At 31.3% G+C, this 21,028-nt stretch overlaps 2 protein-coding genes across 4 annotated transcripts in view; one reads left to right on the forward strand and one right to left on the reverse strand.

The window, feature by feature from the left end:
- Nucleotides 1-14,158, forward strand: part of uzip (beta-pore-forming protein unzipped) — a 22,325-nt gene extending 8,167 nt beyond the window's left edge. The window contains exons 2-6 of one of the 3 annotated variants that reach the window (XM_085656362.1): nucleotides 8,459-8,567; nucleotides 10,347-10,548; nucleotides 10,680-11,074; nucleotides 11,193-11,527; nucleotides 11,670-14,158. In XM_085656362.1, coding sequence (XP_085512488.1) covers nucleotides 10,347-10,548; nucleotides 10,680-11,074; nucleotides 11,193-11,527; nucleotides 11,670-12,177 — 1,440 coding nt within the window. In that variant the 5' untranslated portion in view covers nucleotides 8,459-8,567 and the 3' untranslated portion in view covers nucleotides 12,178-14,158. Of the gene's footprint in view, nucleotides 1-8,440; nucleotides 8,568-10,346; nucleotides 10,549-10,679; nucleotides 11,075-11,192; nucleotides 11,528-11,669 lie in introns of those variants that run through there. The other 2 variants (XM_085656363.1, XM_035878868.2) reach the window with 2 other exon arrangements.
- Miga (mitoguardin) overlaps nucleotides 1-15,682 on the reverse strand; it is a 34,069-nt gene extending 18,387 nt beyond the window's left edge. The window contains exons 1-3 of the mRNA XM_035878866.2: nucleotides 15,490-15,682; nucleotides 15,168-15,315; nucleotides 14,835-14,978 (exon numbers count right to left, since the gene is read on the reverse strand). Of these exons, the coding sequence (XP_035734759.1) occupies nucleotides 14,835-14,978; nucleotides 15,168-15,315; nucleotides 15,490-15,582 (385 nt within the window). The 5' untranslated portion in view covers nucleotides 15,583-15,682. The remainder of the gene's footprint in view (nucleotides 1-14,834; nucleotides 14,979-15,167; nucleotides 15,316-15,489) is intronic.
- Nucleotides 15,683-21,028: the final 5,346 nt, after the last annotated feature.

Genomic DNA, 21,028 nt, shown 5'->3' on the forward strand with positions numbered 1-21,028 from the left:
AGAGAGAGAGAGAGAGAGAGAGGAAAGAAAAAGAGAGAAAAAAGGAGGAAAAAAGAAAGAAATCTCTCGGTCTCGTCTTTTCATAAAAGGGCAGCGGTAACTTCGTCTAATTCATACTGGTACATAGTAAATTGTCTTAATTGCAAGTAGCAAGACGGTCTTAGGCGGTTAACGTGATTAAAAGATGTCTCTAGACGAAGAGAGAGTATATCGTCGAGAAAGATGTATCGAAGTTTATATCGTTCTCTATGCGTGTGTGTATATATGTGTGTATGTGTGTGTATGTGTGTATGAAAGAAAGAAAGAAAGAGAAAGAAGAGTTTATTACAATGCTAGACGTCTTTATCGTCATACCGAAATTCTTGCCAGTTTGCCAGAGGAAAAAAAAAGGAAAGAATAAGATACATACGTACGTACGTGCATACATATGGAGATATAAATGCATGCATAAATACGCATACATACAATAAATAGATACATAAATACATACGTTATTTCATTGTTCGTTCGATCGAATCATAAAATTTTTGATCGTACGAAACAGTAATAATAATAAATAATGAATATGTAGTTCCTTCGAAATATTAAATGACATCGATTACAATCTTTTGGTACCGTGAAAAAAAAAAAAAAAGAAAAAAAAAAAGAAAAAGAGAAAAAACCGATGATTGTCGGAGTCGATGAGAAAATGTCGGTTATTTCGTAATAGCGTTACCCACTTACTTTCTCTCCGTTAGTTCTGTTTGCTCGTTTTAGTTACTTTTCATTGGTTATTCTTAGTTATTATTGGTCGAATGTTTAATACAATTAGAATCTCATGGTGAAACGTGTACTATGATGTTTTTAAGAGCTAAGAAGGTAAATAACCCTTGCTCGAGCTTGTTTTATGACGTTTAACGGAGAAGAAATTGGAGATGACGTTATGGTCAACTCACGTATAATGTATGTGTTTACGTATCTTTGTGTGTGTGTGTGTGATTCTTTACGAAGGACAAAATCCCAACCTAACTTACTACGAAGATTGCCGTAACACGCATAGCCCGCCCTAGCCGACCTGTATACTCGGAATTATGTGAACAGGCCGAGATTCTTCGTTCTCTTTGCTTTAATCGTACATACATACATATATATATATATATATATGTATATTACATACATATATCTAAATCGTATTCTGACATTAGAGACGTCGGTGAAACGAGTAGGTTCGTCTTTAGCAAATGTCCTTCCAACTGTTGTCAGGTCATGGCTAAAAGACTAAGCGATAATAATTCGACCCTAAACTTCTCAGGATATATGAGATCCTAGATGGGACGAGATCCTTGAAGGTTTTCGTTTCTTTACGAGCGACCTTCTCACGGCATACTTTAGAAAGACATTCACTCTAATCGTAATATACGTATGCACGTATATACATACATATCTATAAGAGTTTAGAATAATCAATTATTGTTTAGAATAAAATGATATTTTTCTCACTTAAGTTAGTTTCAAAGGAATGAGCTTTTATCGTGACAAGAAAAGAGAAAGCTTTAAAGGCAAATAAATCTTGATTTTTTACTATAGAAATATTTGGTAAATTCGTTTAAGAATTCGCATAAGAATTTTCTCTCACTCTCTCTCTCTCTCTCTCTTTTTTTACACCTCAATTTTTATCATATTCCGCGGAATAACACCGCGGGGGATGTAGCCAAACAATCGCACGGCTTTTTAACGGGCACCCTTTGTTCCATTGTTCGGATCCGTGGTACGAGGTCGTTGAAAACGTTGACGACTATAATACTCGCGTGTTCCTTGCTGCTTTCTAGTTTTACTTCGACGTTTGCTTTGAACCCACAAAAAAAAAAAAAAAAAAGCCACTCTCGACCTAAAGGACCTCCTACACCACAACATTACATTCGTTATTTGTTTTCGAGTATAAATCTATCCGCGTGTTTTATGCTCCTGTCTATCACGAGCATCGATCTAAAATGAAAAAAAAAGAAGGATGTGAAAAGAAAATAAATAAATAAGTAAGGAAAAACAAAAAACAAAAAAAAGTAAATAAATAAATAAATAAATAAAGATGAATTCGATTTCGAATCGACAAGGAATCGACGTCATTTTCTAAATAGACGAATCTTAATAATAAAATCCACTCGAAATCTACATGCATTTTGTTGATTAGTCTCAAATCGTGGATGAGAATCCCCTTGCCGAGCAAGACTAATAAAAGCGGAAGTAGATTCTTTATTTCTCTCTCTTTCTCTCTCTCTCTCTCTATCTATCTATCTCTCTCTCTTTTTCACACGCTATTTCTCTCATAGTGAAGTGGCCACTACGTCTACTAGGAAATTTGTCCCGCCATGCTTGGATGCACGTGCTAAGTGTAACTGCAAAAGAAGTGCTCTCGGCTTTCTTCTTCGTTCGTCTTCTTCTCCTTCCAATTGAATGGAGAGGGGCTTAGGAGGGTTATCATGGTAACGCTGCGCTGCCCACTGACAGTACAACCGTAGAAAATCGATATTCCCTTCATTCGATATGCTGTACATAGGACAAGCCCTCATTTCTGTTTTTCCTCTTTCTCTATATTTTTCTCTTCCCTTTTCCTATTATTTGACCGTTAACTCGTTCGCTCCACTCTACTGTCCTCCAATTCGTAAGAATGATAATTGACGATAGGCATAGGTCGTGGATCCTTTCAGGAAACACGCATGTCTTCCCACGCGACACACGAAATAACTTTACACAACGTATATGTAACATATGTGTATATATATATATATATATATATATATATATATATATGTGTGTGTCTCTAATGGATTATGATTTATACGATCGTTTATTTTCATTTTTATATGTAATATACTTCGAATCTACCGACAAAATTCATTTTCAATATTAATTTACCATTACGTCATTCTTCAACAACGAAAACATAATACACTCACGCGATAGGACTAATCAATCGATCGATTGATCGATCGACAAAGTAGTATAATAATAAGCCAAAGAGAATGATAGCTACGTAAAATAAAATAACTCGAAGGTTATAACTCCGTGATCTTTTACGTTCTACTTTGTCGTGTCACGTTGTCACGATCTAAATATACACATAGTTATATATATGTATCTATGTATATTTATTATCAATTATTGTCATTACATTCAGCAAAAGCATTTAATTATCTTATTTGACGTCGTTTTTTTTTTTTATCATTATCTCTATCTCTTTCATCTGAGCTTTTACGCTTATTTTATTTTCTTTTTCCTTTTCTTTCTTTTTTTTTTTTTTCTTTTCGCGAGAGTATATCGAGTTGCTGCTTACCTCGCAAGACTGTTCTCTTACAACTCTCTTCTATACATAGGACAATCTGTTTTTATCTGTGTGCAATACGTAACGTATACGTACATTCATATTATATATATATATATATATATATATATATATATATATATATTTATATATAACCATTCTATTCAGAAATGGATACTACGTACATTTTACGATCTAGCGATCGTATCATGTACATTAGCCTTCGTGTACGGGCAGTCACCCTCTGCCACCCTGCCTCTCTGCCTGCCTGCCTACTTGTGCTGGCTGGTTGGAGTTTCTCAAGCATGTCGGTTTCAAATATCCAACAAACGGCAATAGGCCGTTTATCGTTGAGTCATACACAACTTGTAATACCTCCATCCAAATTCACTGTCTTATTCATCCCACTTTCGCCAAGAACATCATCACTTACGTATGTGTACTTACGTACTTAAACACATATATATATATATATATATATATATATATATATATATATGTAAAAGCGACGAAATCAAGAAAATACGAGGGGAAAATTAGATTAAGTGGTTACTCTTTCAATTTATTTAACATACATCTCTCTCTCTTTCTCTCTTTCTCTATCACGATTCTACTCGTTTCATTCTAAAAAAAAAGTCAAATTAATGTTAAAAGAAATTATTTCAATTTCGTTCCTTTTACGAACACACACATACACACACACAGAGAGAGAAACAAACAAATAATACATATACAAATATACACAAAGATAAAAATAAAATTTATTCCAATGATTAAAATAACAAAGTATAAGAGGATGAATAATTATTAGAATCGATTATGCAAAAAAGAAAGAAAAGAAAAGAAATGAAATGAAAGAAAAAGAGAAAAGAAAAGAACAGAAAAATTGATTAAACTCATTCTCCATCTCTCTCACTCCATCATCTTCGATATTTACCTTCAACCGACACACTCAACGTAATAACACGATTGTCTACCCTCGGAACGTCGAACTAAGGTTTCACTTGGTTTACTACCTAGAGTAAAAAAACGATAATACTTTGGAAAAAGTGAAGTTAAACATTTCATAGTGATCTACGCCTATGCACCTAGCCCATATAAGAGAGATTATATTTTCTCTTTGATTATGTATGCACACTCTCTCTCTCTCTCTCTCTCTCTCTCTCTCTCTCTCTCTCTCTCTCTCTCTCGAAGATAATTTCGTGAAAGTTTGTATCGTCTAATTTTTTTTACCAGGTTTAAATCGCGATCAGATAATATTACGGATATCTTATTCTTCTTCTTTTTTTTCCCTTTTTTTTTTTTTCTTCAAGATAATCGCATATAAGAAACTTCTAATCACACACACACACACACACATATATATATATCTTATAAATTCCTACCGATTAGACGTGTTAGAGAAGAGACCTAGTTTACAAGCTTTTCCGTCCATTGTGAATGGCGAATAATCGATAAGAGTTCTACATCCCGAGAGTGTCCTTCCCCTGTTTTCACGAAATTTCTAATCGATCTTTACGATATATAACTCGTTTAAAACTCATGAACGTATTGTTTTTTTTTTCTTTTTCATAGTAAAATGAAATATATTGGCAATCTCGACGATGAAAGGATATGTATATATATATATATATATATGTATGTATGTATGGATGTATATATGTATGTACGTAGGACGACGAGTTTTATAAATTTCTTTCGGCTGATGCCACGGAGGAGGGCTAAGGTTAGTAGGTCACCGTCGTATCAACTCCAAGGTGCATGGATACAGTCTGACCGAATTATAACCGAGATAGCTTGCTCGTTCTGGTAATAATAAAATAATGCCATCATTATTTTCGTCTGACTGAAATTTCTACAGATTGTTCGTATGATTGAATCAACGTTCTAAATATTTTTACTAATTATCATTAACAATTTATAATATAAATATATATGCTCATAATTATGAAAGAAGTGGTTCAAAAAAAAAAAAAAAAAAAAAAAGATATATCGGTTATTTCACATCACAATATTTTAAACTAAATTAATTGAATGTAATTTTTACGATATTGTCGAAGATGAATCTTTAGATAGTACTTGTTATTTCAACATTATATGAAATTCATTTAATGTTATTTATATTTCAAAAATAATATAATAAATTGATCATATTATAATCGTACTATTAGCATTATCTAAATCGATTTTAAATTCAATATGAAACACATGTGTGTGTGTGTGTGTGTGTGTGCGCTATATATACATATATACATATACGTAGGATATATATCTGCATTCGAAAGAATGAACTTATTAATCTTAACATTGATACTGCTTTGAATTGATTATTCGATAAACGAGAAATAGAAGAAGAAACGTTCTGTTCTGCTTTTTCTGAGATCCTATCAGGTACTATTACTATACTAACTAACTGCTATAACTACAATAACAAGGTACTATTACTACTACTACCAACGTTTATAGAGGTTACGTAGGAAATCTCAGGGTAGGATGGGGGAGGGTAGAGGTGGTGGAGGAAGGAGGAGAGAAAAAAAGGGGAGCAGAGAAACATTTCGCGAAAATTATTATTCACGCTCCGATAGTTCGCGTCACGTTACTCCCTCGTGTAAGTTTCCTCTCTCTTTCTCTCTCTCTCTCTCTCTCTCTCTCTCTCTCTCTCTCTCTCTCTCTCTCTTTCTCTCTTACACGATTTCCTGGTGGATATCATTAACGATCTAAGAGGATATCCCTAATATATTCATAACGAGAATGCTAATGTGTTATACTACGACTGGCAATAAATAATTAGAAGCTCGACGATTAATTCCAAGGATTATTATAATATTAATATAATATTAATTGTTTCGCAAAAAAATCAATATTCTTTTCTCTCTCTCTCTCTCTCTCTCTCTCTCTCTCTTTCCCCCTGTCGCGTCCTTAAATATGACGCGCATACGATAATAATTTATATTATAATATTTGAAAAGGAAAAATATAAAATAATTAGAAATAAAGAAAAAACATAAAATTTTCTATTATACGAACGATGGAATATAATATTTGCATTTTTAATTATTTGCAAATATAAATATACTTTTTTAATAGATACGAATTGATACCTATTATATTATATTATATATATATATATATATATATATATATATATATATATATAATTTCATCATTATACAATAGAAAATTTAATATTGTTTTATGAATTATATGGCTCGTGTCTTTCCTTTTTTATCATTCTCGAGGAAGATTTGATATTACATAATGGTTATCGTTGTTATTAAATAATAACGATGGGTGTCGGGATGGATTAAAGGATGCGGCGGGGAGATGGGAGGGGGGATGGTAGGGTGGGTGGGTAGGTATCATATTTAATAACGATCGATCAACTCGACAAAACGCCGTTAGACGCGCATCCGGAGGACAATGAAGTAGCTCGTTGCATTACGCATATCGTTAGAATGCGTGCGGTTATGCATTCAAGATGTATCGCGATGCATATTATTGTAAGTGGAACAAATATCCTTGATTAAACGTCTGCCTGGGGGAGACAGGCAATGAGACGGAGGGCTTAGTAGTGATAGTGGTGGTTGTGGTTCTGGCGGTGGTGTTAGTGGATGCTGATGGAAAAAGTGTAGGAGGAAGAGAAGGGAGAAGGAGCAAGAAGAGGAGGAGGAGGAGGAGGAGGAGGAGGAGAAGGAGGAGGAGGAGGAAGAGGAGGAAAGCAGAGATCTATCAATACCACCTCTTCCCCTCTGTGTGTCTGCACTTGGCGTTAACACTCTGTATAATCACAGTGAAAAATGTTTAAACTAACTTGCATTTACAGAGAGAGAGAGAGAGAGAGAGAGAGAGAGAGAGAGGAAAGTGAAGGAAAAGAAAAATACATACACGAGTCTAATTTTCTTTCTCTGAAAATTATCATCAAAATATTCGTAAATATCGGGATCGTCGTACTCTAATTTATAATATTATTTATAAAAAGGAAAAACAAAAAGAAAAAAAGAAAGAAAAGGATTTCTCATAATTGAATCGGCACGGATGGACGCGCGTGTTAACTCTCGAAATAAAAGTGTCATTCACGTGCAAATAACATATCCGTGCCAGATAGACTGTATACATTTTTTTCTATATACGTACATAAGTAAATACGTCATGTTTACTCATCAATGTATCGAACAAATTGCATCATAGCTTCGTATAATTGATAAATAAATCATTATTACGTGAGCTCCTTTCAAAAGCACGTTCCTCGAGTTCTATCATTTATATCGACCTATGTATAATATATACATATGTATATATATATATATATATATATATATATATATATATAATGTTTTAATGGACAACTTCGTGTTATTCCGGTTATAAATATTCTCGTTGGCTTTTTGTACGATGGAATTGAAAGGAAAGTTTGTATTGGAAAGTTCCTTCTCTCTCTTTCTAACTCTCTGATTCTCTGGCTCTGTCATCAGCTAACTAAAAAACGTGTCTCACACGGATGAATTCAAATTTTATAGGAAAAAACAAAAGTATCCAATTTCCCTAATTCCATAAACTTTTGAAACTTTTCAAGTTGAAATAGTTCGTACTTTGAAACGCTTTTTTAATATGAATAATCTCATTCAATTATGAAAACAAATAAAATTGATTATAATCCTTTGATAAGCTTGAATCTATGGTTACGTTTTAATTCAAATATTAAAATTCATTATTTGGATCATCTTTATCATTGAAGTCTCTTCGTTATTCTTGTCAATTTCACTCTCCTCTTTATTATCTATAAATGTCGTCAATCGAACTACATATATATATATATATATATATATATATATATATATATATATATATGCAATATATATATACTGTATGTCCTTGGAGTTACTCGATCGAGCACAACAATTCGTTTCTCTATTTCGAATGGAATAGATATGAGTGGAAACATCCCGTAAAGCAAACCTTTTATCGTAATACTTTGCTGCGGGTTAGGAGACAATAATACCAGACACAATGATAGCTTCCGTAGAACTGTGAACAGGAAATGTTCAACAGTTTTCTCTCTTCCCCACACACCATCTCCTCTCTCTCTCTCTCTCTCTCTTTGTCTTTCTCTCTGTTTCTCTCTAGTTAATCTGAATAATCACCTTCGACAAAAATTACTAGATGGCCAGGATGGGAGGCTAATGGCGGATAGAGATTGTTTAAAAGCTCTCTTTCTCCCTTGGTGGAAATCTTTTCAAATATATCTCTATCATAAAATCCTATTTAACAGGTATTAGAAGATTTATATGATAAAGAGAAAAAAATAATTATTGTTCGCTTTGATAAAACGCGATAAAAGAGATAGACATAACAATATAATTGAATTTGTTCGTACAAAAGCTGATCGAATTTACTCGATGCGTCAGCAATTTCTTCTCTAAAGAGTGAATCATAATTGCAATTTATCTGTAAAGTATATAAGCTAGTTCTCTGTCTTCGTTCTTTGTTCTTACTTACGTATACCAATTAAACCAACCAACCAAACAAGTCGGAACGCTAAAGAATAATATATTCGAAACGAGTTACGAGATTTTCTTTAACAACTAATTTATATGTAATACTCTCTGCGAAGATAAGGAAAAAAAACAAAAAAAAAAAAAAACAAAAAAGAAAAACAAAAAAGAAAACAAAGAAAGAAAAAAAAATAGTATAAGAGACACGTGTTGAATGTGCCTACTTAATCGGGATACAATAACAACAACGAAGACGAGAACGATAAAGATTGAAACAGTGATTAATTTAATGACATTTAATTCTTTGGAATGCGGTTCATATCTACCTCATTCTCCTTCCCTCCCTCTTCCTATCCGCCACGATATAGTAAGCTTTGTAATTAGAGAACAGTTCAAAAACCGGTAATTTCGTTTCTTTTTTCTTCTTTTTTCTTAAGACACCAAAAAACTCAATTTCCAAAGTATAAATCTCGATAAAATTATACAGGTGCGTGAGTGTTAAGGGGCGATTATAAAATATTTAAAGAAATGAATTCGAAAAGGATAGAGAATAGGAGATAGGATAGGATAGGATAAGATAGGGGGCCAGGGAGGGGGAGGGGAAAAGGAAAGGAAACAATTGATATTATTAAGATATCGAATGATAATGAAACTAAGTGGAATAAGGAGTATCGATGTATGTAATATATAATATAAATTATTACATAAACGAATACACCGCGGAATCATTACGGTAAGTGGAATTTGTATACGGTAGATAATACTATCAACGTGAACGAGTCTCGAACGTCACGAAAGTAGCCGCGAGATGTGCCTTACAGTAAAATGGTTCCGGATTATGGACTCGTTTTACGTGAACTTCCTTACCGTGTTTCATAATCGCGTGTCGAGTCAGCCAACCAACCAACCAGTCAGCCAGCCAGCCAGCCGGCCAGCCAGCCAGCCAGCCAGCCAACCAACTAACCAGCCAACCAAGCTAACTCGTTTTACTCACTCGTATAAGGATTGTTCTCTTTTGGTTAAATATCTTCTTACGTATTATAATACACATGGCAATATTTCTAAAACAACTTTGTCTTATTTCCATCGTGATAAGTGTTTACGCACGCTAATAACTGTTTACGCACGTGTAAACACTTCTCGATGAATGAATGAAACATAGAAGCGAAGAAGAAAGTTGGCACATTGGCTACGTGATTATTTAGTTAAAATCGACCGATCGTTTGTCGACACAATTACTTTTCGATATAATGTCAATCTCTTTTATCGGCAAACTAAATGGCACTGATAAACGTACGGTGATTTAATATTTACTCACCATTATATTTACATAAAGATATTTACATCTTCATCGTCACTTTAAATTGTTATTCTGAACGTTAATTTGAATCAATGAATGTTTGGAATGTTTATTTTTTTTTAAATCGATCATTGATACAATCCATTCACTCATAGGAAATTGTATTAAATATTATCGTTTTTATTGTTATTGTTAATTTTAATTATTTTATTTTTGTTAAATTTCTTTCTTTTCTTTTTCTCTCTCTCTCACACAGATGTCTTGGCAAAAAGACTATCTTTCTGTGGGACTAATCGGTGTCCTTCTATTACTGACGTACGCTGACAACAGCGTACACATATCGTCGAAGTACGGTCAACTCGTTACTTCGAGTACTTTGAATTGGCTCCCACGTGCGCATTATGATTCTTCGAAGCAGATCGTGGTCGGTGGTTTTCAGATTCCTCGTGAAACCGAAGGTACGAATAAAATATTATTAGGATATTAGAAAATATATCGTATAATATTTTTAAATAAATTCTTTATAAAGAATGAATGAATAAATGAATGAATGTATTAATTAATTAATTATTTAATGAATTAATTACAGAGGATCCAATGGCGTCTAATAGTGCGCCTCTGAATAGACCGAACCCGTTCAAAAGGCCGTTACACGTATGCCGTGCATTGCACAATGGTGTGTGGGTATCCGGAACTCAATTGGGAGATGAAAAACGTTGCACAGTATCGATACACGGTAACGTTCGTTCGTACGAGAAATACGATCTCCTTGAAAACGTTGACAATGCAGCAAGAGTTAGCTGGCGACATTGGGACATATATACTCCGTTACCCGTGGGAGCTGTAGCCACGGACAAAATGTATGTTGCAAGGTACGAGGTATCCAATAATGAGGCAAATCCAAAATTGCCCTATACTTATACCCATTACATAGGAACCATGAATATGAATGGTAATTTCGGCACAATCTTCTACGTTAAAGACGTAAGTTTTATTTTATCAATGTAATATCTCCACTGTCTAATTGATTTTTAATATGGAAATTAAATTGAAGAGATTTTATTTCATTTTATATTTTATTTTTACTTCATTCCTTTTTCAGAATGGTATTGAAAATACAGCGAAATTTTGCGAAGTCCTTGTCGAGACCGAACCGATATATTACGAACTTAGCGGTGTCAGATTAAATTGGTCGAAAAAACGAGTGATAAAACGTACACAACGCTTGCTCTGGACAGGTACGCTGAAAAACGATGCCGAGAAAGGTTCGAAACTGGCAGAAGCTGTTGCGTACTCGTATAACTACTCGATGTACTGGGGTCAGGGTCATGCTATTTTAAAGGGTTTAAATACTTCGATTTTGTTATATAATGGAACGAATTTACCTCATATCATTTGGGGTATCGAGGAAAGGGAGTCTCGTACCGAAGTGCAAGAGTATGTATTATATGCGTCTTTTCTCTTTTTGTAAATTATTATTTATTTATTTATTTATTTATTTATTTATTTATTTATTTATTTAATTTATGTTACATACTCAATCATAATTATATTTTCTTTTATTTTTTTCACACAATAGGATAAAAATCTATTTGGAACCTGGTACTGGCGTAAATGTCACTCTAAAAGCTAACTATACCGACATGGAAGTTCCATATACCGGAGAACTGGTTTCTCATTACGAGGACAAGGTCACTACATCAAGAGTGATCAATGGCATTCGTAGGGAGGAAACCTTGCTCGACATTAAGCCAGAATTCGGACCTATCTATTTCCTGAAAGATTATAGTCTAGCTCCTACGACTACACCACCGCCTGTCGTTACAGAACCTACTACCACAACTATCAAAGTCACTTACGACGAGGCCAAAGAAATTAGACAGCCTAAGATGGATGATTCAGGATTAGATGAGAACATGATCGTTGTACCTAAGACATCGGACACATCGAACATGCAAGGCGACGATGGAGGTCCGTTGTCCCTTCAAAATAAAATCGAAACAGTATACTCCGGTGTGTCCTCGCTAGAAATGTCCTGTTCATTGATTTTATCTCTAACGACGATCGTCATCAATAGGATCGCGTGAACATTCGTAATATGAATCTCTTTAAATTAAGATAAAAAAAGAAAAAAAAGTAAATAAATAAATAAATAAATAAAATAAAATAAAATAAAAAAATAACACAATAGTAATATATTATATGTAGAACAGAACGGAGAGAAGAAAAAGGAAAAAATAAAAAAAAAAGAAAATAAGTACATAAAGAAGAAAACGATGAAAAAGATGAAGAAAAAAAAAATGATAAAAGAAAAAGAAAATAACACGAGAAAAAAATGATTATTGCTGTAATTTCATATATAGCGATTATAATAATAGCACGAAAAAAGATAAGTCCCTTTCTCGCGCCTCTACTCCACGTGGATAGGAGGACAAGAATTCGGATGAGATGTGCTTGCCTTTACGAAAACTTGGTCTGTATATCAAGTTGATATAATTACACACACACACACACACATATATATATATATATATATATATATATATATATATATATATATATGTATATATATATATATACGCGCACGCGCGAAGACTAGTGAAGAAATATAGTTTGATGAGCTAGTTTCACAACATAAAAAAAAGTCTTAAGTACAAGCAATCGCATCGTATGTTAACATTAAACTCGTTAACATCGACTATAATATCATACCAAATGCAAATATCGTACTTTGTCCTTTTTAATTCAGCTGTGAAACGAATCTTCTATCTAACTATTTCATGCCTTTTGCGAACAGCAATGTTAGACCATTATAGAAGACTTAAAAGCTTTGAGATAATAATGTCTCCATTGAGAGGGATGTTCAAAGAAATCCTAGCTATTGCTAATGCAAATGCTATCTTGGACAACTCGCTTTATGCAGAAAGAATAAATTGAATTTGGAGGATGGATATGCGCAAATTAATGATGAAGCCATTATATATTTTTGAGATTGTGGTACAATTTTAGAAGAATGTAAGATTTATAAAACGATAGTGGTAAGAGAACACATAGAGTAGAGGTGAAGGGCTACGGATAATTTTTATCGATTCAATTTGATTTGAAGATTTCAGTTCAAATTAAATTCTTTATATTAGGACGTTTAATTTTTTACTTCTAATTTATTTCAACCTGACAAATTATCACTTTTATTATTATAAATTGAGGTTCATTATTGTTTGACAAATGTAATGGAATGTTAACTTCGCTATGAAAGAGATATTGCTAAGCATAAGCCGCTAAAACCATTTTTAAGCGATAATCCTTGCGGATTCCTAAAATACTATATATATTTATATATAGTATATATATAAAAAAAATCTCTATGAAAAAGAATATCTACAGAAAAATAAGAAAAGAAGAAAAAAAAAACAATAACAGAAGCATATAAAACTTTCATTGATATGAGCATAATTGTAATTGATAAGGCTGAAATGTTCCTTTGAAAAATGTGAAGAATTCATAGAATTATTTAAATCGGTGTGTTAATTTTGTGATTTTCAATATTAGAAAAGAAGATACAGAGGAAAGAGAGACGACATTATTTACGTGAATTCTACATTACTCACAAAATGTTTATTGATATTAATATATAAATAATAAACATTTATATACAGTCTCGATAGTTGCAACAAACTATTGTAGTCAGCTTATTTATCTGTTTACAGTTTTTCTATAAAGAATAGCTTTAAAGTACAATATTATTATATAATTTACTATAAGTTAAATAACACTGAAGCAAAATGAATTCGATTTGGATTCATGCGATATATTCTGTACAGATGTACAGAAATATAATATGCATTCCATGAGTTAATAATATTAATAATAATATTAATAATAATAATAATGATAATAATATAAAAATAATAATAATCAATATAGGAAGCAATAATTTGCTGCAAAGTGAATGTGTAGTATTGTGAGCTTTACAAAATTCTGTCTTTGAGATAAAAAAAAAAGAAGTATAAAATATATAAAGAAAAAAAATAAAAATAAAAAAAAAAAAGAACATATAAACAGTGCAAACCAATACTCGTACGATCAACAACTAATTTCACTTTTAAATTGAAAAATTGAAAAGGGCAAGTTATGATATATCAAATATAAATTAATTTTGAAAAACATGCTTTAAAAGAATATACTTTTAAAAAGTAATAAAAGCTATGCATGAATGACATATATATTTGACATAAAAAAATTTATTTATTCAAGAGCTACTCCTCTGGATCTGTATGTTAATAATAGAATATGAATAAATATGATTCCAATGCGAGGCAGAGGTTTTAATAATGCCAAAAATTAATCTGTAAGTTTATGACAACTTCTATGTTTAGCAAATACTTTATTTGTGAATAAGCTGCTGCATTGTACATCATCATGTAAATATAAATGCAATGCAATATATGTATAAATAAATATCTGGATATATTAATATTTTCTTAATGTATCAGTAAAATGATACATATCTGCATGTTTGTTACCTCCTATTTTATATTATTTCATTAATTATTTGGCTTATATCTTTGATATAAATATTGTTTAATGTAATTAAAATTTAACAAATAATATAAATGAAAAATATAATAGTATGGACAGAAAATATATTAAATTTTATGCATATATATTAATACATTTTTAATGAGAAAAAAATCATACGAATCGTCTGAAGTTAATTTTATGATTTTAGTAATAAATGACTTACCTAGGACACCATATTGCTGCGGAGTTAATCTAACATCACCTTCAGTACCTTCTGGTAAAGGTGAAATTAACGACGCACGCTCGCTAATATGACTTCTACTACTTGCTTCACTTCTTCTGGCCCATGATACTTGAGATAACGCATCTACAACACCAAAATATATATAATAATTAGTTATGAAGTATGCAAGTAACAATACAATACAAGAATATATCACAAGCCATAAATCTATTATTCAATTGAATGATGATGATCTTAATTAAATCAAATAAAGCTACATTATAAGTGAAAATTAAATAGATAAAAAAAAAATTTTTAAGATGGAAATATTACCAAAATTAGATTTAGCATTGGCAAATCTTTGTTTTAAATCCCTTATGGATTTTTTAGAAGGAGGCAATGGAAGTCTTCGCCTTCTTTTTAAAAACTGTGCCAAACCACCGAGCAACAGTGAACCTCCAGTCAGACAAATGATAAAAATCTAGAAAAATATAGAACACAGTGGATTGTCATATCATTTTATAACTTAACCTATACTTAATTATTATTAAAAAATTAGAAACAAGAAAAATAATTGATGAATTAACATTATTATATAATGTTCAAAGATTCCAAGTTACAATCATTCTAACCTATGAAAATGATATTCTCTAACCTTTTGCGTTCTAGATAAATTAAATGCCGGAAAGAAAGTTACGTAACGTGAGTATAATGTTCCCAAAAATTGTCGCGTATTAAAAATAGACATCGTCGACGTTAATGCATATAAATAATAACATTCAATTCTAGTACATACAAAAGCTAATGAAATGCGAAAAACACTCGCGGCGTGCTCGCAGTAGTGCAACTAAGAGCATGATCACTGAAATTACAGATGGCGCTGGTTTCGTTTCATTTTCGTCGATTTGAATAAAGTATAATCATGCGTCTTCATTAATACGTTTTTATTAATCATATTTAATTTATGATAATCAATAATTTATCAATTTTTTTAATAGTCTCGTATTAAGTGTATGGTTAAATTATAAATTTCAGCGAAATAAACAAAACTTATGTTAAAAATTGACCGATACATTAATTGCAATTAAAAAATAATGCTATTTGAAATATGTTATATATTATAAATTGAAATCACTATGTTGATCAAATAAAAAATACAAATACTTTATAAGTATTTATAAAATGTAGAATAAAACAATAGTTAAATTGTCATATTCTATAAAATGCAAGGCGCGTTATATAAGAAAAAATTTTAAATTAACATTTCGACAGATATAAATATCCAGATCAGCTTCGTAATAATTATACTTTCCCATATATCTATAATTATTTAAGCAATATTACATTATTTAAGCAATGTACATGAAGTATAATAAACTAATATTTAAACAATATTACATTCGCTTAAACAAAAATCGTAACGCGCTAAAAACATGAAATAATTTTAATATAAAATTTCAACAATATAAAATTTTATTTCGTGATTGTTGGCCAGCATGCAGTATAAACGTAAACGGTCCTTTGATTAACTTTGAAAATTAGTTAGTTTCCTTTTGCATTTCAACTAGTGCACGTCGATTGTCTTTCTCTTTCTATGCGTGGAAACATAAATTAATAATTTTGGTAAGTTTATAATTTTTTTAACAATATAAGTGTACATGTGGTACAATAAAGTAATATTTAAAGAACAGTATATTCGTTTAAACATTATAAAGACGATAACGCGTAAAAAACTTAAAATAATAAAAATTTTTACGTTAACAAAATTAAATCTCTGATCGACTTCGACTGTTACTGAATTAATCTTCCTTTGGATTCCGACGAATAATCATCGAAGCTCTCTCAGGATATCTTTCCTGCATAGTAACAAATGAAGACTTAAAGTAAGTATATTTCTTTATCATACATTTCTTGAATTAATCTCTACAGTTTTTTATTATAACAGTATTACTAATTATTTTGTTTGTATTTTTCTGTTTTAGAACTTCATTGTAATCGTGCGAGTAGCAATGAAATAATCGAATGTTTTTATCGCTAAAATAAAAATATCGTCAAATAGAAAGCAGTGTTTGTTCGTTCGCGCTTCACGATTTAAATAGCAAATGTATTTGCATCGACTGCGTGCAATGCAATTCTTAGAGTCAGTGTTTGTTCGCAAAATGTTTTGCTCTTTTAACAGTCGCACAGACTGTATTTATAAAAGACAGTAGAATTTCGCGAAGTAAATTCAGTGACCATTCATTAAAAAATATTTATCGTGTAATAAAGTCAGTGTATCATTGAAGAGGATTCTTAATCAACTTCGTTGTCGACCTATCTAATTTTAAAGAATCATCCACCCTCAATTTCGACTTAAATCACGGACAAGCGTTTTGGAGCCATCGCAGAACTTCTAAAGTAGTAAGTAAATTTTTAAATCCCTTCGATCACTCAATCATGTCGAGTCTTTGGATTACAAATAATACCGTGCATGATTTTATAATAATTAAAAACTAATTACAAATTATCGTTTGCAAAAAAAGGTACGTCCAAGGGTTTGCTTTATATTTTTAAATAACAATGAATTAAATATTTAATCAATTTGAATTGATAAAAGAAAAGTCTCGATAGAGCCATTGTTTTTGAAGGAGAAAAGTCAAGTAGAATTATTGCTTAAAAAAAAGCAAAGAGACTTGTAGAATCATAATCATAGGCCTAGATAATAAATTAATTAATTTTTAGCTTAGAATTTTCAGCAATTAATATAACTCATTATAATATATTCAAGATAAGGATTATACTTTCCAGATAGGTTAGAGTTGCGTAATGGTTTTCTTTTATATCTTAGAATTTTAAACGAAATTTTGTCGTTACAGTTTTTAAGTAATAATCGATTAATTTAGGGCACGAAGTAAAGAAGAGGCTATATGCCGAAAAGGTGGCTCATAAAATGTGGCTCAAGAGGGCAATTATTAGGCTATCGAGTTATTTTCAAAGGTTTCAAAGAACCTTTCGAGAATAAAACTCTTAGTCATATTTTAATTTTGTCACTCAAAATGCTCTTTATGGTAATGGGAGTATGATGTAGGGGATTGTATAATGATGGGGGTATGATGTAGGAGGTTGTAGATTTGAAAAACTGAGATAATGTAACATTTCGTTTCCGGTCTCATATTGCCACACGCGTACGCAAATAGGATTATTTTATATTTTATGCATTTTTAGTATTAAAATCAAGACATAAATTTTACACATTTTCTCTTTTCTAAAGTTCAATTAAATTTATAATTCTATTTTAATAAAATTAAATTTTAGGTTAAAGTCGATTGATAAATTTTGCACATTTTCTCTTTCCCAAAGTTCAATTAAATTCATAATTTTATTTTAATAAAATCGAGTTATATGTTAAAATCATATATCTATGAAATGTAAAAGATATGGCAATTATGGGGATTATTAAAAGTGCATTGAATAAAGATGTACATAGAACTGAAACCAATAAAACGGGATGTGTACCAAGTTCACCAAATTTTGCCACTTGTTGTTACTAATATAATATTTCTTTAGATCAGTATTCAGAATTTTTCATTTCTTTTTCTTTTTTTTTTATCTTTTATTCTTCTTATGTTAAATTGAATTAAATTCAGAATTCTATCGTTCACATAATTAATATACATATATAAATATTTTTTCTTCTTGCCTTATTTCTTTTCAGGTAATTCCAAGTCGTGAGATTGCGAATTCGGAAAGATATCATTAATAAATAAAATTATTTTATTAACATTTAAACAACGTACGATATATATAAAGTATTATTAATATTTAATTAATATTTAAACAATAAGATATTCTAAGCAACATTATAAAAATCATATACATGTACTGTTATATATTATCGATTAATAGATATATTATAGATTGAAAATAGAAACGCACAGAAAACTTTTCTATCGCACTTATGTTCACATTTATTCTAATTTATTCTTAATAATTTTTATTTATAAATTTCAGGTAGGATCCATGGAGAAATGGATCCATGGATATGAGCTGTTGTCTCAGCATCGTATAGAAAACTGCTTCTCTTTTCTTCTATATTTCTGAATCTTTTTTCATTTCTTTCTGCAGTTCTCTTTTCTTTTCTTTCTCCGGTTCTCTTTTCTATCTCATATTTTTCTTTCTTACTTACTCTTATCAATTATGATTTATAAGTCTCGGGTAGGAGCCGATGAGATGGCCATGGGCTTCTGTGCGGACTACTGTCTCAATATCGTGTAAAGCTGTTTCCCATTTCTTTTTTTTCTCCAACTCTTCATTTCTATCTCATATTTCTGTTCTTTCTCTTCTTCATTTTCTGATTTTGTTCGATTCGAGTGGTATTCAATATGTCCACCTTTTGTTTATGCGTTTCATCGTTATCAGCGTGCGCGCACGTTCCAGTTCTCTTTTCTTATCTTTCTTCAGCTATCTTTTCTTTCTCATATTTTCACTCTTTCTCTTCCTCATTTTCTTTGTGTTTTATTTTTTTTTCTTTTTTCCAGATATCTTCGAGGGATAGATTCATTCATCGATTTTTACACGAGAGAAAGATAGGGAGAACACTCGCACGCGTGTCGGCGGACAAATGCGTGGGTATTCGCGGGTGCGTTTATAAAAGTCTTACCGGGGACTTGGTTTTATCTGCTCGAAAATCCGATTAGATTACGTTGCAAATTTTAAAGTAGAATGACCGCTTTTTCTAACATTTGCGTGGGTGTCCGGGCACGTTTAAAAGTCTTACCATGGACTTCGTTTTATTGTTTGAAATTCAGGGTGCGCGAACGGTGTCACCTTGTAGTGCTGTACATGTAGCTAGCCGATGTTATGACGATCCTGTTATTTCTAAACAGGGTATCATCCCTCGACCAAATAACGTTGAAAGTCAAAATACCGATTAACTCATGTCACCTCGGATTTTAACTTAGAGTCACCTTTATACTAACACTCATATGAGTATTAAGTGGACGCGATTAAAAATCCTACTGAGGATTACCCTTTTACTGTTCGAAATTAGAAAAGCACGATGAACGATCGTGCTTAACAATCCATTATGTCTGAAGTTTCGATGTTGGGCGATGGAACTATCTGTAAGAGGTGTCCAATATATCTCCTGTTAATTAAGAAGCCTGAAAACACCCGAAGCTGAATAGGAATCGGTATCGCGGAACGTGGATTTTAGAGTAGAGTCAGCGTTAGTCCGTGAGTCTCCATATCCAGCAACTTCTACGTAGTAAAACCTTGGTCGGTGTTAGTTGCAAAGTCTAATTGTAAATCATATAACGCAAAGTACTACCAAAAGAATGGTTCCATGTCTTTACGCGTTTCAAAACTGGTTTTTTTTTTCATATTTATCTAGAAATTAAAATATTCTCATTGTTAATCGTTCTACAACAGATAAAAATAAGATTAGACTTAAAAATATTCTAAAGTAATATTCTTCCGTACAAGTAAAATAGAATGCAAAAGCCTATCATTAGAAAATATTCCTTACCAAATTATTTATATTTATACAAAAATTATAAATAATATTCGATTAGCATTAAAAATTATAAAAGAATTATCACTATAATATTAATGATAATTAATAAATTTACGAAATCTAATTCTAAATCTCTTCTTCTTATTTAACAAGCTAGATCATCGAGAAGTATAATCTGGATTTTTTCTTACTTTTGTTAGATGTACTATTATCCTTATTAAATAAAAAAATTTCTGTCACGCATTATCTCAATTATTTGGTTGCGTGTTAAGACAGATTAATCTACTCGATCTTATATACGGATACAGTAGGTGTATAATGGGAACAAGTGTTCCCTATTGCGTTTCTAGCGCAATTATGGTTGTAGCATAATGGAATTATGTCCATACCTGTTGCTGAATTATGTCCACACAAGCATCGAGCAAGAAGTAATGAATAAATTAAGAAATAGAATAAATTAGAAATATAAACTAAAACTTGTTAATTCAAATAATTTTAAGCTATATATTACAGTTAATATAATACTAATAATAATAATAATGATAATTATGATAATAAATGATGATGATGATAATAAAATACAAGAATTTTATACAATAATGCCTGAAATACTTTGGGAAAATGCTTTTGAATATACAGGAATTACTGTATAAAATTTCAATTATTTTTGCAAGATCGCAGTTTCAGATTTTTATTAGAA

This window comes from Vespa mandarinia, chromosome 4, assembly GCF_050613455.1.
Source record: "Vespa mandarinia isolate Hongniang chromosome 4, ASM5061345v1, whole genome shotgun sequence".
NCBI lineage: Eukaryota > Metazoa > Arthropoda > Insecta > Hymenoptera > Vespidae > Vespa > Vespa mandarinia.